Source organism: Halichoerus grypus, chromosome 15 (genome assembly GCF_964656455.1).
Source record: "Halichoerus grypus chromosome 15, mHalGry1.hap1.1, whole genome shotgun sequence".
NCBI classification, from domain to species: domain Eukaryota; kingdom Metazoa; phylum Chordata; class Mammalia; order Carnivora; family Phocidae; genus Halichoerus; species Halichoerus grypus.
The window spans coordinates 13487623-13500657 of record NC_135726.1 but is presented as its reverse complement, the minus strand read 5'-3'; the positions used below and the strand labels follow the sequence as shown (position 1 = coordinate 13500657).

General features: G+C 55.8%; 1 protein-coding gene across 1 annotated transcript; it reads left to right on the top strand.

The window, feature by feature from the left end:
* Positions 1-621: 621 nt before the first annotated feature.
* Positions 622-12672, top strand: TLE7 (TLE family member 7). Its single transcript, XM_078063531.1, has 10 exons — positions 622-763; positions 881-1010; positions 1167-1352; positions 9940-9970; positions 10335-10508; positions 10617-10861; positions 11061-11202; positions 11330-11483; positions 12034-12107; positions 12421-12672. Exons 1-10 carry the CDS (start codon positions 622-624, stop codon positions 12523-12525), a joined length of 1383 nt encoding a protein of 460 aa, XP_077919657.1. The 3' UTR covers positions 12526-12672.
* Positions 12673-13035: the final 363 nt, after the last annotated feature.

Sequence of the window (13035 nt, the reverse complement as noted above, 5' to 3'; positions counted from 1 at the left end):
GGCTTCTGGACCTCTGCCTCTGAGGTCCCCACTCTCGCCACACCACAAGCCCACGCTGTCTCCTAGCCTGTCTCTTGATAGGGAACTGAGGACACCCTTCCCCTTCCACAGGCCAGGGCTGACCAATGCTGGGGAACTGGAGATGAGGCGAACCTCGGCCTTCGCCCTGAGTCCCCAGTCCACGGGCTGGGACAGCTCCCTGCGCTCCCTTCCCCCTGCTCTCAGGCCCCGGGCGCCGCACAGACCACGTGGTCCCCAGCAAATCCAACTCGTCCCAGGGCTGCCGGGGCTCTAGCCCTGGGTCTGAGCCCGCTCTGCTGGGCCCTGGCTCCTCCGCCTGTCGTTCGGGCTGCCAGCGGCCCGAGCCTCCCTTCTGCTCCAGCTCGCCCTGCCACTGCCTCCCAGGCCCGGGTGGCTCCGGTGATCCTGCAGTGTGGCCCCCACCTCCTGCCGGCCACGGAAATCCCACCCGCGCTCAGCCGAAGCCCAGCCTCCAGGAAACCCCCGCGCTGCTCGGCCCACTTCCTCCAGCCAGCCACGGTAAGGGGCAGTTAGGCCACCCGTTCCGTGTGTCGGCCACCCGCCTTTGGCCTGCGAGCCCTTGGCCCACGTGCTCCCAGGATGGGGACCCGAGGCTCTGGATCCCAGCAGCCCTGGGCCACCGCGCGCGGCGTACGGAGCCAGGTGACGGCCTTCTGCGGCCGCCTCACTCCCCGGCCGGCCTGGGCGCGCGCCTTCCCGCCCTGGCACTGTTTTGGCCTCGGTGCGAGGGGAGGCAGGAGCGTCGGGCCTGCGCGCGTCCAGGGCCCTGCGACCTGCACTTGGGCGCGAGAAGCCATTAGCAGCCAGTGGCCCCTGGTGGCCGGTTCGCTCCCTGCAGGGCGCGAGACGCCCCGGGCCGCCCTCCCCGCGGGGCGGGAAGCCCGGAAACGCCCCTGTGAGGCCGCGGGACGGCTCCTCCCTGCCCTTATCCCGGGGGTATCCCTGGAGCAGAGTCCTGGGGCAGCCGGGTATGAGCCCTTGGTGGAACACTCTCCTGGGGAATCCGCCGGGGGTGGGGGTGGGGTGCACATGACCTTCGACGCCAGGCAGGGGGGGTCCGAAGGACCCTTAGAACGCTTAGGCCAGCGCATTGCAAACTTTCCCCTCAACCCCCCCCCCCTTAGAGGCGCGTATTGTAACCTCCTAAGTAGAGCCGCTGTGGAAGACTGTGAGGGGATGGGGGGCAGTTGCCAGTGGGCCCGAGAGTCAAGGGCAGCGGTTTTGCTTAATGATGCCTTGATCCAGGACGGAAATCGCAATGCGTTCCACAGAATCCAAGCGTTCCACGCAGGGCCGCCCACGGGTGTGAGGTGGGTAGGAAGAACAAGAGATGAGGGAGATGGGCTCCATAGCCGGGCTCTCCTGGGAAAGGCATGTGGTAAAGAACCGTGAGTTGGCCTCCGCATGACAGTGGGGGAGGAGAGAGTCAGTGCAGGGACCAGGTCAACAGGGAGCAGGGGCCTAGCCACGCTTTGCCGTGTCCCTTCTGCCCAGAGGGCTCTCCCTGCCTTCACACTGAGCTCAGCCAAACACCACATGCTCCTCGCTGGCCTCCCGGGTCTCCTTAGCCCGCACTGGGTGCCCCGTGCGGTGTCCCCCACCAGCTCTCTGAGCGCTCTTCCTGGAGCTGCGGCTTTCCGGTCTTACCCTGGGGACCACGAAGTCGCTGGGGGGTGGGAGCGGGGGCAGCTCGTTGGGCTAGGCAGGACCTTGCTAGTTGAATAATTTCAGTTGAGCGGATAATGTTAGTGAGTCAGTAAGGGAAGAAGTGTTTGGTGCCTGTGTTTATATGGTTTATACATCTTCATCAACAACGGATGTCCAGGTGAATTCCCCGGGTTGGGGAGCCACGGGATGAGCGCCCTGGCCTATGAGCGCAAACGTCTTAGAATTTGGTTGCTCTCCAGTTGCCCACCAGAGGGCGCTCCACCCCCCAAATAAAGATCTGGAGGCTGAAGTTTGAGGTCCGGCTAGGACGATTCAAGCTCTCTGGCCTCAGTATTTGCCCACCCGGTGCTGCTGCGCACCCCCCACCCCCCGCCCCAAGCTTCCATTTGACTATAGCTGGCCAGGGTGTCTGGGGGCAGGGGCACCTGCAACTGGCTGGCTCTTCTCCTCGGGGAGCAGAGGTTAAGAAAACCACCAGCTAAACTGTCTGGTGTTTGCCGGACGAAGGAGGAGGGGAAAATGCTGTGGGAACTTGGGAGGCTAATAACTCATGACACAGCTTTTTTTTTTCTTTATTGTGGTAAAATACTCATAACATAAAATTTACCATTTTAACTATCTCAAAGTGTCTAATTCAGTAGCATTGGGTACGTTCACAGTGTTGTGTACCCATCACCACTATATAGTGTCAGGTCTTTTTCATCACCCCAAAAGGAACCTCCTATTAAGAAATCTCTCCCCCATCCCCAGCCCCTGGCAAGCACTAGTCTGCTTTCTGTCTCTATGGGTTTGCCTATTCTGGATATTTCATGTAAACGGAATCCAACAATATGTGGCCTTTGTGTCTGGCTTCTTTCACTTAGTGTAATGTTTTCAAGGTTCATCCATGTTGTAGCATGAATCGGTACTTCCTTCCTTTTTATTGGCAACTAATAAGTCATTGTATGGATATGCCACATTTCGCTTATCCATCCATCTGTTGATGGACACTTGGGTTGTTTGCACCTTTTGGCTGTTGTGAATCATGCTGCTATGAACATTGGTGTACAAAAATCTGAGCCTCTGTTTTCAGTTCTCTCAGGTATATACCTAGGGGTGGAATTGCTAGGTTATGTGGTAATTCTGTGTTTAACTTTTTGAGGAACTGCCAAACTGTTTTCCACAGGGGCTGTACCATTTCACATTCCCACCAACAGGGCCTAGGCATTCCAGTTTCTCCACATCCTCACCAACATTTATTATTTGTTGTTGTTATATGCACCCTAGTGGATGTGAAGTGGTATCTCATTATGGATTTGATTTTTATTTCCCTGATGACTACTAATGTTGGGCATCTTTTAACTGGTGTCCAGACTCCAGTCTTGCCCCCTTCTATCCACTCAAGAGCAGGCCAAGTCCTTTCAAAACCCAAGTCTGATCCTGTCTTCCCCAGCTCAGAACCCCCTGGGGCTCCCCACCCACTCTCCCTAGACTAGAACACGCATCCCTACCCTCCCTGCCCCCACAACACACTCTCTGTGCTCTAGCCCCTAGAAAATTCTCCCAGTTGTTAAAATACACTTCTCCAAACCTTTGCATCTGCTATTCTCTCTACCTAGAATATTCTCCTATGCTCTCCTCCACTCCACTTCCCCCCAAAATGCCTCTCATCCTTCATGTCGCAGACCTCACTGACCCCTCATGACCTTTCGCATGGTGTGTCCCCCTTCTCTGTGCTCACCTGTCACACCCTCCCTAACTCCACCATGTCGCTTTCCACTCTGATCTGTAATTCACAGTTCAACTGTTGGTTTCACCCCAAAGACTGAAATCCACAAGGGTCAAGGCCAGGTTTGTAGGCTGGGCCCTGTGTCCTCAGAGCCCAGGGCAGCAGGGGTGCAATCAAACTGTGCTCACTGGCCACTTGGAGGGAAAGATGATCGGTGAGTGGGTGGGTGCACAGGTGCATTTGATTGAGGTCCTGGACCCAGTTTGTTTCCTCTGCCTGGAAGCTCCAGTGCCCTGGTTCACACATTTTTGGTCCCACCTGTTGGCCACCAACCGTGGTCCAGCCTGGGCTCAAGATGGGTGCCTCCCTCCACAGACAAGGCTGAGGGGACAATAGAGTGGAACTGTCTTTTCCCCACATAGGTTATAAATCCCTTTTGTGGTCATTTCCCCTTTCCATCTTAAGCTAAACTCCTTCTGTGCCCTTGACCTCAACCATTCCCAAGACCACAGGGGTCTTCCTTTGTCACTTTTGTCCCTCCCTCCCCAGCCTCTTGATTATCTCCCACCTGCTTCCCTCTACCCTCTCAGAACACTATGGTCCTGTTTCCCTTCTCTGCAAAACCCTCCACTTGAGTGGTTTCCAACCTTAGCTCACATTGGAATCCCAGGGGGAGCTCTGAGACATCTTGATGCTCAGGCTGCAGCCCTGCTAATAGGAATGGGGAGGGCAGAGATACCTGAGCACTGGTATGCACCCAGGTTACTTTAACTGCGCCTGAGCTTGAGAACCACTGTTCTTGATATTGCACCCCTCAGAGGCTGCCCCATTTCTTTTGTTCAGATGTCTCAGTTGAGTACTTTGTACCCCCACTTGTGTTCTTCTCAATGTCTGACAACTCAAATCTTAGCATTCCAGGGCCTGGCCGAAGAATGCACAGAACCACCCTCTCCAGGCTGCTGAAGTCAACTGGCTCCCTGTTCCTGGCATCCTCCATCTCCCTGCGGCCTGCAAGAGCGCCGTGTGGGATTGTGTGAACCTGGCCTCAAACCCCAACTCCAGCCCTTCGTTGCTGTGTGATCTTGAGCAAGTTACTTAAGCTCTCTGAACCTCGTTTTCCTTAAACGTAACTTCCCTCCTGGGGCAGCTGAAAATAGACAGTGATAACCCAGAAATGCACGTCCAGTGCCCTGCAATGCAGCCTATTATGATCCAGGCCCTGTGCCCCTTCTGGCAACTCCCTGCACAGGGGTCCTCCCACCAGCCTCTCTAACCTCTTTTTCTTTCCTTTTCCTCAGACCCCTAAGAATTGCTCACCCTTACTGGGCATTTACTTGAAACCTGGCCTCGTCAAGGTTAACCTCTGGGTCTGACCCCAGCTTTAGGAAGGATGTCATCTTGTTCTCTCCCCTATTTTACAGAGGAGAAAACTGAGGCACCGGCTGGCAACTTGTCAAAGCTGCCTGGAAGTGGCAGGCCTGGGATTCAAATCAGCACAGTTTGACGGAAGGGTTGGGCTCCTCACTGCTGGGCTGGCTGCCCGCCCCTTGCGAGGCCCAGGCTTGTGTCCTGGACTCTCTGTGTTCCTTGCAACCCTTTCTAGATATTGCCAAGTTCCTAAACTTAAAAAATTTAGATGTGGAGGGTAAAATAGAGAACCTCCTAGAATAAAACAAAGGAGCATATCATCATGATATTGAGGGCAGGAAATATTTCCTAAATAAGACTCAAAAAAAAAAAAAAAAAGGCTAACCTTAGAAGACTAGATAAGCTGGACTGAATTGAAATTAAGAACTTCTGTTCATCTACAGACACCATTAGGAGAGCTAAAAGGCCACAGGGGGTGCACATGTTTGGCTAAAGGATTCGGAGGCAGAACAGAGAAAGAACCCCTATGACCCAATACAGCTCCCTCATAAACGATTTTTAAAAATCACATAGGCCTGGCTTTGGACCCTAGCTCTTCTCAACTGTTCAGTGAGATCCTGGATAGGTCTCCATGAAGCTCTGATGCCCTGAATTAATTCTTGTATTTCCAAACTGGGGATAAAATCCCTGCCTCACTGTTAGGTTTCCTGTGAGAATCAGAAAAGGGATTAATGCACCAAAAATGGATCATGGGTCAGCTGGGGAATTCTGTCAATACCCCTCTGTCCCTCCCTCGCAAATTGGAGTTCCCCAAGGACTTGGCAACGTGTTCGGAGTATGGGGGCGGGGGTATAAATGTGATATGTGAATGGACAGGGAACAGCATTCCTGGATGAGGGAACAGCATGAGAGAAGCGTGAGGGTGGAAAGGTACAGTCAAGGTCTTTGGGGGTTGGGTTAAGGTACAATCAGGGGAAAAGTGAGAACAGGCCGGGCCGGGCAGGGGATAGATCTTAAATACCGGGCCAAGGATAATGCCAGGCCTTATCTGGAAGGACACAGGCAACCATAAAAGTTTTGGGGACGAGGGGTGCATAAATGATAGGGAAAGAGAGACAGGGAGAGACAGAGCTTTGGAGATTAGAGGTCGGGGCAGTAAAAGAGTTCTCCATATGCAGCGGCCATTTCAGGACTTCTGCTTCGAAGGAAGGAAGAACGTTCGGAACCTGAATAAAAGAGAGAGTGTGTTCAGTGGGAGGCGTGGGCCAGAGGCAGGGGGTGCGTGGGGCGGGGGGAGAGGAGCAGGAGAGGATCCCGCTTCACCTCCCGATCACTCCTAGAGAAGGGGACCACCAGACAGAGGGGCTGGCCGTGGTTCTCAGATGTGGCACCCGGAGCTTGTTAGAAACACAGTCTGGGTCCCCACCCCACGCCTGCAGAATCAGGGTGTCTGCGGTGGGCCCTGCACTCCAGGGGATTCTGATGAGTGCTCAGATTTGAGAACCGCCGCCAAGAAGAAAGGTCTCCCTGGTCTTCCCTTTCAGAGACACTGGTGAACGACAGACAAACGGTCACAGAGCCAGGCGGAGGTGGGGTCCCCTCCCCTGCCATAGTAGCCCATAGTGGCCTCAGCCCAAGCCAGCCTTCACCCTAAGGGGATGCACCCGGAGATGAGAATCTGCACCCGCTCTTGGGGACAGCTCAGCCAGCTTGCGTCTCTGCACAAACATTGGCTCTTGTGGGGCGGCCATAACCCCATCCAAAGACTTACCCCTTAAAACTTTCTCACTCCATCTTGCCTCCTGCCTGTGACTTTCCTTGGCAGACCCCCATCCCAGCCCTCTCCCAAGGGCACGGGCGGGGGAGGGGCTAATTGGAAAAGGCAGGTGGTGGCCACGCCGGGGGGTTCTGACCCAGGGCTTGATTATCAGTTTATCAGTTAGGCTAAGGTTTAAAAATAGCAGTCCTGCAGGGGAGGGGGCAGTGCCTGGGTGTGGGAGGGAGAGAGGGAGGGTCCCGGCGCGGGTTAGATTTCAGTTCTGCTGCCTTCCCTTCTCCGGGTTTTGAGCTTCTGTCTTCAGGGGTGAGTTTCCTGCCGTGGGGGGATTGGTGAGGGCCCGCCTTGCTGGCAGAATGGCCCCCCTCCCCCCAGGACTAGCATTTTGTACTGAAGCTTGCACAAGAGTTGCCTGCTAAGGGGAGGGGTCTCTGCATTTCCAGCTCTCGGGAGAGAGCAGAGGGGGTTCAGTGATATTGACTCTTCCTTCTGCTCTTTCTAGAAAGCCTTGTCTTACTCTTAGGGTGAAATCCTCTTCATCTGTGAGATCCTGGCTCAATGGCCTCACGGCCTTTGAGCCTTACCCGAGGGCAGCTTGCCCGGCCCTCCCTGCCCATCCTCATCCCACTGGCTGGGGGGTGTGTGTGTGTGTGCTCTGGGTGCCCCCTCCACAGGGCTGGGCCAGCCCAGGTAGCCCACTTAAAGGAGCCTGATGCATGTCGGGGTGAATTTGTTAAATTATTTAAGCAACTAAGCGTCATGAGGACCCCAAATTATCATTTTGGGGAAGATGAAAAAGAAGGATTTGGTTAAGAAAAAGACTCAGGGTCTAGCAATTTTAAATTGGGGTTCAAAGAGCCACACCTGTGCAGAAACTATCCCAAGTTAGGCAGAGGCAGATCTTTCTCCCTTAGTCTTGCTGGTGTGTCAATTTGCATTCCCAAAGGCAACTCGTCCTCCTACTTTATTATGTGCATACAAACATATGCAAAGATAGGTTCTAATTGCCACCCTCCTTTTACACCAAAGCAGCATATTATGCACTTGGTTCTGGACCTTGGATCCACCCCTCCCCTCATTCACACCTTGGAATTTTCCTGGTCCTCGAAGATGTGTCCTTGTTATTATTATTTTTTTTAATATTTTATTTATTTATTTTGACAGAGAGAGAGACACAGTGAGAGAGGGAACACAAGCAGGGGGAGTGGGAGAAGGAGAAGCAGGCTTCCCGCCGAGCAGGGAGCCCGATGCGGGGCTCGTCCCCAGGACCCTGGGATCATGACCCGAGCTGAAGGCAGACGCTTAACGACTGAGCCACCCAGGCGCCCCATGTTCTTGTTATTTTTAACAGCTGCGTCGTATTCCACCTTCACCTCCTATAACGTTTCCCCAGTCCCTTCCTGCGGCCACGGGATTTGTCCAATCATCTGCTGTCACAGACGGCGCTCGGGCTGGAACATCATGTTGCCTGGACTTAGGTGTTAGGTCGGAGGGCACCCGCCTTTGTACCTACAGTGGGTGTTTGTCTTTCTCCTCATGGGGAGGTGGGAAAGGAGACTCTTCAGAGCTGGACCTGGGAAAGGGGGGCGGATTTGAACCTTTTCCCTGTGCTTTCTAGTTATTTGCTCACCTGAGCTTCGGTTTTTAAAATCTGTAAAATGGGGCTCGCAGTTGGGAGGGTGCAGTGGGATCAGCTAAGTCAAGTGTTGGGTTCAAGGCCAGACGCCGAGCGAGAGCTCGAGGTGCCCAGAGTAGTAGAGTCTGGCGATACAGCTGCCCCTGCATTGTTTCTGGGGTGACAGCCGGGGCGTGTGGGGAGGGTGGGGGTCTCAGAGCCAAACATTGGAACTTGGTCATCAGGTCATGGGTTCCATGGGGAAGATCCCCGCCCCAGCCCCACCGTCGTTTTGACCCTGAGCTTCTGTGCTCTGTTGGGGAACGCTGGCTCTCCCCAGGCCCGTTCTGGGGCTACCTGTTGGGAGGCCTGGAGGAAGAAGGCACGTGGTCTGCCTTACATCCTCAAAGCTCTGGTCCCCGGCACAGTCCACAGATGGGGGGGCTGACCGCTAGCCTTACCTAATTCTGTGTCTTCTACACACGTGATTGCCTCCAGTTCTCAGAATTGCCCCATAGGAGAGACGAATATCCCCACCAGCCAACGTCTCTTGTCATGGCGGGACCTTCCTCCATCCAAACGGAACCTCGTGTTCGCATGACGCCTCTGGGTGCTTCCACGCTGCCCCCTCAAGGCAGGGAAAGAGCCTGTGATGCGTGTGGGGTTTCCCGTTGCCCCTTGTTCACACTGGGGATGAGTCCTCAGTGGAGAGGTATACTGCTGGACTAGAGGGTGACTTTGATTTTGTAGGACTGGAAATGCCCTCTGTATGTCTGGAAGGAAAAACATAACACCTGCTACTAACATCTCAAAACGTCTGTGTGACACTTTCACCCTTAACACCCTCACTGCCAACATTTAGGATAAACATTGGTCAGCAACCAATCTTTTGAATCCTCTCGCCAACAGAGGTGTTCTCAGACCCGTGCAAATAGATCCTAAACAGTGCACATCTGTGTATCTGCATCTGTTTTCTCCTGCTGCAGGGGCTTAGGATGAATTGATCGACTAGGCGCAGTTTGATGGGCTCCGTTCTCCAGCCCTAGAACCGGGTGGCTCGGGGTCGTCACTGATATGAGAACATGAGTAGAGAGAAGGAAGAGGCTTTGTTTAGTATACTCAGTATTTATGATGAACCAGAGGAGAGGAGGAACGTGCCAGAAAGCTCTGGCATTTCCTCCCAGCATGAGCATCAAGCACAGTCCCAACCGGAGGGGGTGTATGGGATGCCCCAGCGGCCCCCAGGTTCCCTGACATAGCATGGCCTGGTTTATCAGGAGATGAGCACTGGGACCCTGCAGCAGTCGGTCCTCCAGACTCTAGGCAGATCTGAGCTCCAGGCCAGTTGTTTCCCCCAGGAGGAGCCACAAGCCACAGCAGAGCTGGGCCCCAGGTAGGTCTCCCTTGAACCAGACTGGTGGTGGGAGCGGGGAGCTCTCCCTGGGAGAGGGGTCCTAGCACAGAGCTCTCCAGATCACACTGAATCTCCCCACCCGCCCCCCTCCCACCCCTGCTCCTGTCCATGTGTCATAGCTTCCTGCCAGGACCCGAGTTTGGTAAGTCCCAGCTGGGACGCGTGGGCAGGGAAAGTGGCAACCCAAGGCTGGGCCTCGGATGGGGGACAAGGCGTGAGGCCTGGTGTCGGGGAAAGCAGCCTTCCCCTTGAATCCTGCGGTTCTGTTGCTGTCGGCCGCCCTCTCTGTGAGCGGGTGGGCATTGATCTTTCCTTGCAGGCCGGCCTTGCCCTTTGCCTCCGCCCAGGGAAGAAGTCTGGTCGTTCCTCAGGGCAATGGTAAGTGTCCTATTGTTTCTGCACTTGGGATCTTTGCCTTCCCCGCTACCCCCCAAAGTAAGGAAAGGGGAGGGCATGCAGTGTGTCCTTCTCTCTCCCATAGGGGGTGGCTGTCCGGCAGCTCCCTGCTTCCTTGGAACTCGGCTCCCGGCTCTCACCGCCACCGTGCAGGGCCTTCGGCTCACGGTGTCACCTCTTCTAGAGCTGTGTCCGGGGCGGGGGCGGCACTCTGAGCCGGGCGCTGCTCTCACTGCTGGCGAGCAGCGTTGTCTCAGGACGTTGGGTGAACAGTTAGGAACTCAATTAGAGGACCGGGCAGGCGGTCCCCCGTGGACGATGGGCACCCGCTTTCTTCTCTCCCCAGCCGCCGGTTCCGGATGAAGCCGTGGTCAGGCAGAGGGTCCCCCGGACGTGCTGGCAGGTTGGCAGGCTCCACCATGGAAAGAGAGTCGATGCCGTTGCCACCAGCGGCTCGACTCACCACGTGTACGCGTGTGGCCACGGCTACATTAGGGTCTGGGACGAGAGCGCTCTGGACGCCTGCTGGACTCGCAGGTGTGGGGGGGTGTTCGGGGAGGGCTGGGGGAACCCCAGCGTGACCTCTGTCGTGGGACTCGGAGCCCGGGCCTCGAGCAGGTGATGTGAGGGCGGGAACTGTTCCCGCGTCCTCGCCTGCAAGCTGTTCCCCGACGGGCAGCGCCTCATCACTGGGGGTCTGTCCCGGAACCTGACGCTGTGGGATCTGGCACCCACACCCCGTGTCAGGGCACAGCTGGCCTCCACGGGCCCCATGTGCTATTCCGGGGCGCTCTCCTCCAATGCCCAGATCTGCTTGGCTTGTTTCAAAGGATTTGTCGAGATTTGGGATTTGCAGAACCAAATCTTGATCAGGTACGACCCAGGGGAGGGCTGGACAGTGAGGCCTTTGGGAAGGCTTGTGTGCCTTTCTGGACCTCTCTCGCGCCCCTGTGCAGTAGGACTAGGTGAGTCCGTGCGGAGAATAGATGTGGGGGCCTCCTGGGGGCTTCCTGGGCCCGAAACGTCCCGGTGGTTAGCCAGCGCGTGAACCTCTGAGTTCTTTTCCCGCCAGGAAGCATGAGGTCCCCGAATATGGGTCCCGCTGTGTGGACATCGCAGGCAGTAAGTTCTGGACAGGAGGAGAAGACACCAGACTATATTCCTGGGACCTGAGGTGCTACCAGAGGTTGCAGCAGCACGAATTACGGCAAGAGGTGTCTGGGCAGCCACCAGGGGGCTGAGGGTGGTCCCCGTGGTGGGGGGCCGGGGGCTGAGTCTCCCGAGGGGGCTTGAATGACGGGGTGGGCAGCTTGGAGTGCTGACTCCGGTCCTTCCCAACAGATCCTCAGCATTACCCACGACCCCAGTGAGGAGTGGGTGCTAGTAGGCCTGAGGACAAGCAATATCATCATTCTCCACACGCACCGGAGGGAGAGGTTTAAGGCAGTCCTTCATAAATATGTCAACCACCACAACCTCCAGTTTGCCTCCTGTGGTGAGTGGAAGCCAGGCGACCCCTCTAGGTGTCCTGTCCCACCCCGGGATGTCTGCTTCTCTGCAGAGTTGGGGCCCAGCCTTGTTCCAGGCTCTGTTCCTCCCTCTTGAGCCCCAAGCCCGGCCAAGTGGAGACGCAGGTGTCTGTGTCCCTGCCGCTCTCATCTCGGCATCCACGCCCGCCTTGCCCCCCGCCGCCTCTCCCTCTGTGGCCTGGCGCCCTGCCTGTCTTCTCTCCCCAACCCTCTCCTCTCTGGCTCTCTGTAACGGTGCCTTCCTACACAGAAGAGCAGCTTGGAGACACGGGCAGGCAGAAGAGGCACGAAGCCCCATCTGATTGTCCTTTTGTGCAGTGATACTGAGCACCATCCTGAGTGTGGCAGGAGGATAGGGCCAGGGGAGGGAATGGTTGGGCTCTTGTCTCGGATTTTTATAGATGGGCACACTGAGCCAGAGGAAGAGCTGCTCTTTTCCTAGTCACCTTGGGGATGGAGCTGGGACTGGAACGCAAGCTTGGTCTCTGGCCTCCCCACCTGCCTTTCCTTCGCCAGGGAGCTATTTTGTGACCACACTGGACGAGGTGATCCACTGCATAGCCGCACCTTCTCTACAAAGGTTGTTTCAGGTATTGGGAGGAGGGATGTGCAAACCCAGGCTCTCAGAGCTCAGACCCAGATCCCAGTGGGCCGGGTCCTGAGGACAGTGCCGGAAAATACCTCTGGGGTGGTATCTGGGTCCATTTACTAGATCCAGGGGAATGAGGACTCAAGGTTCTGTGACTTCATGGGCTCCACCGTGAGCCCTGAGACCTGCCCCGTTGTCTCCAGACCGAGCCCTAGGTCTGTCCTTACCCTTGAAACAGCCCCAAGTGAGGCCTTCATCTGTGGCCCATGCCTGGCCCCTGCCTGTGGTCACTCTTCTAGCCTCCTTCCCTGTAGGTAGAGGAGCCTACGGATGTCCTGTGTTGTGATGTGTCTTCTGACAACCAGTATCTGGTCACGGGCTCCGAGAACAGTGCCACGGTTTACCAGCTCTTGTACTGAAGTTTACGTGCCGTGTTCCTGCTGGTGAAGACCCAGAGGAGGCCGGCAGGCTGAGGGGAGGGCAGCCTCCGCGGCCCCGATAGCACTGCCTGACCCTTGGTGGCCGGGCCTCTGTCCATCCCTCCCCCCAGGACACGCCTCGCCTGTGTGCGCAGGTTTTTATGATACGGCGTAGGGGTTTTTCCTCTGTTAGTATTCTTTTTTTTTTTTTTTTTTTTAAGATTTTATTTATTTATTTGAGAGAGAGAATGAGAGACAGAGAGCATGAGAGCGGGGAGGGTCAGAGGGAGAAGCAGACTCCCTGCTGAGCAGGGAGCCCGATGCGGGACTTGATCCTGGGACTCCAGGATCATGACCTGAGCCGAAGGCAGTTGCTTAACCAACTGAGCCACCCAGGCGCCCTCTCTGTTAGTATTCTCACCACTGATTTCTGGGTTTGGGTGGGGAAACTTGCCTTTATAATTAACAAAATAGAAGAGCAAAAACCAAAATGGCCTGATCATGTGGTCA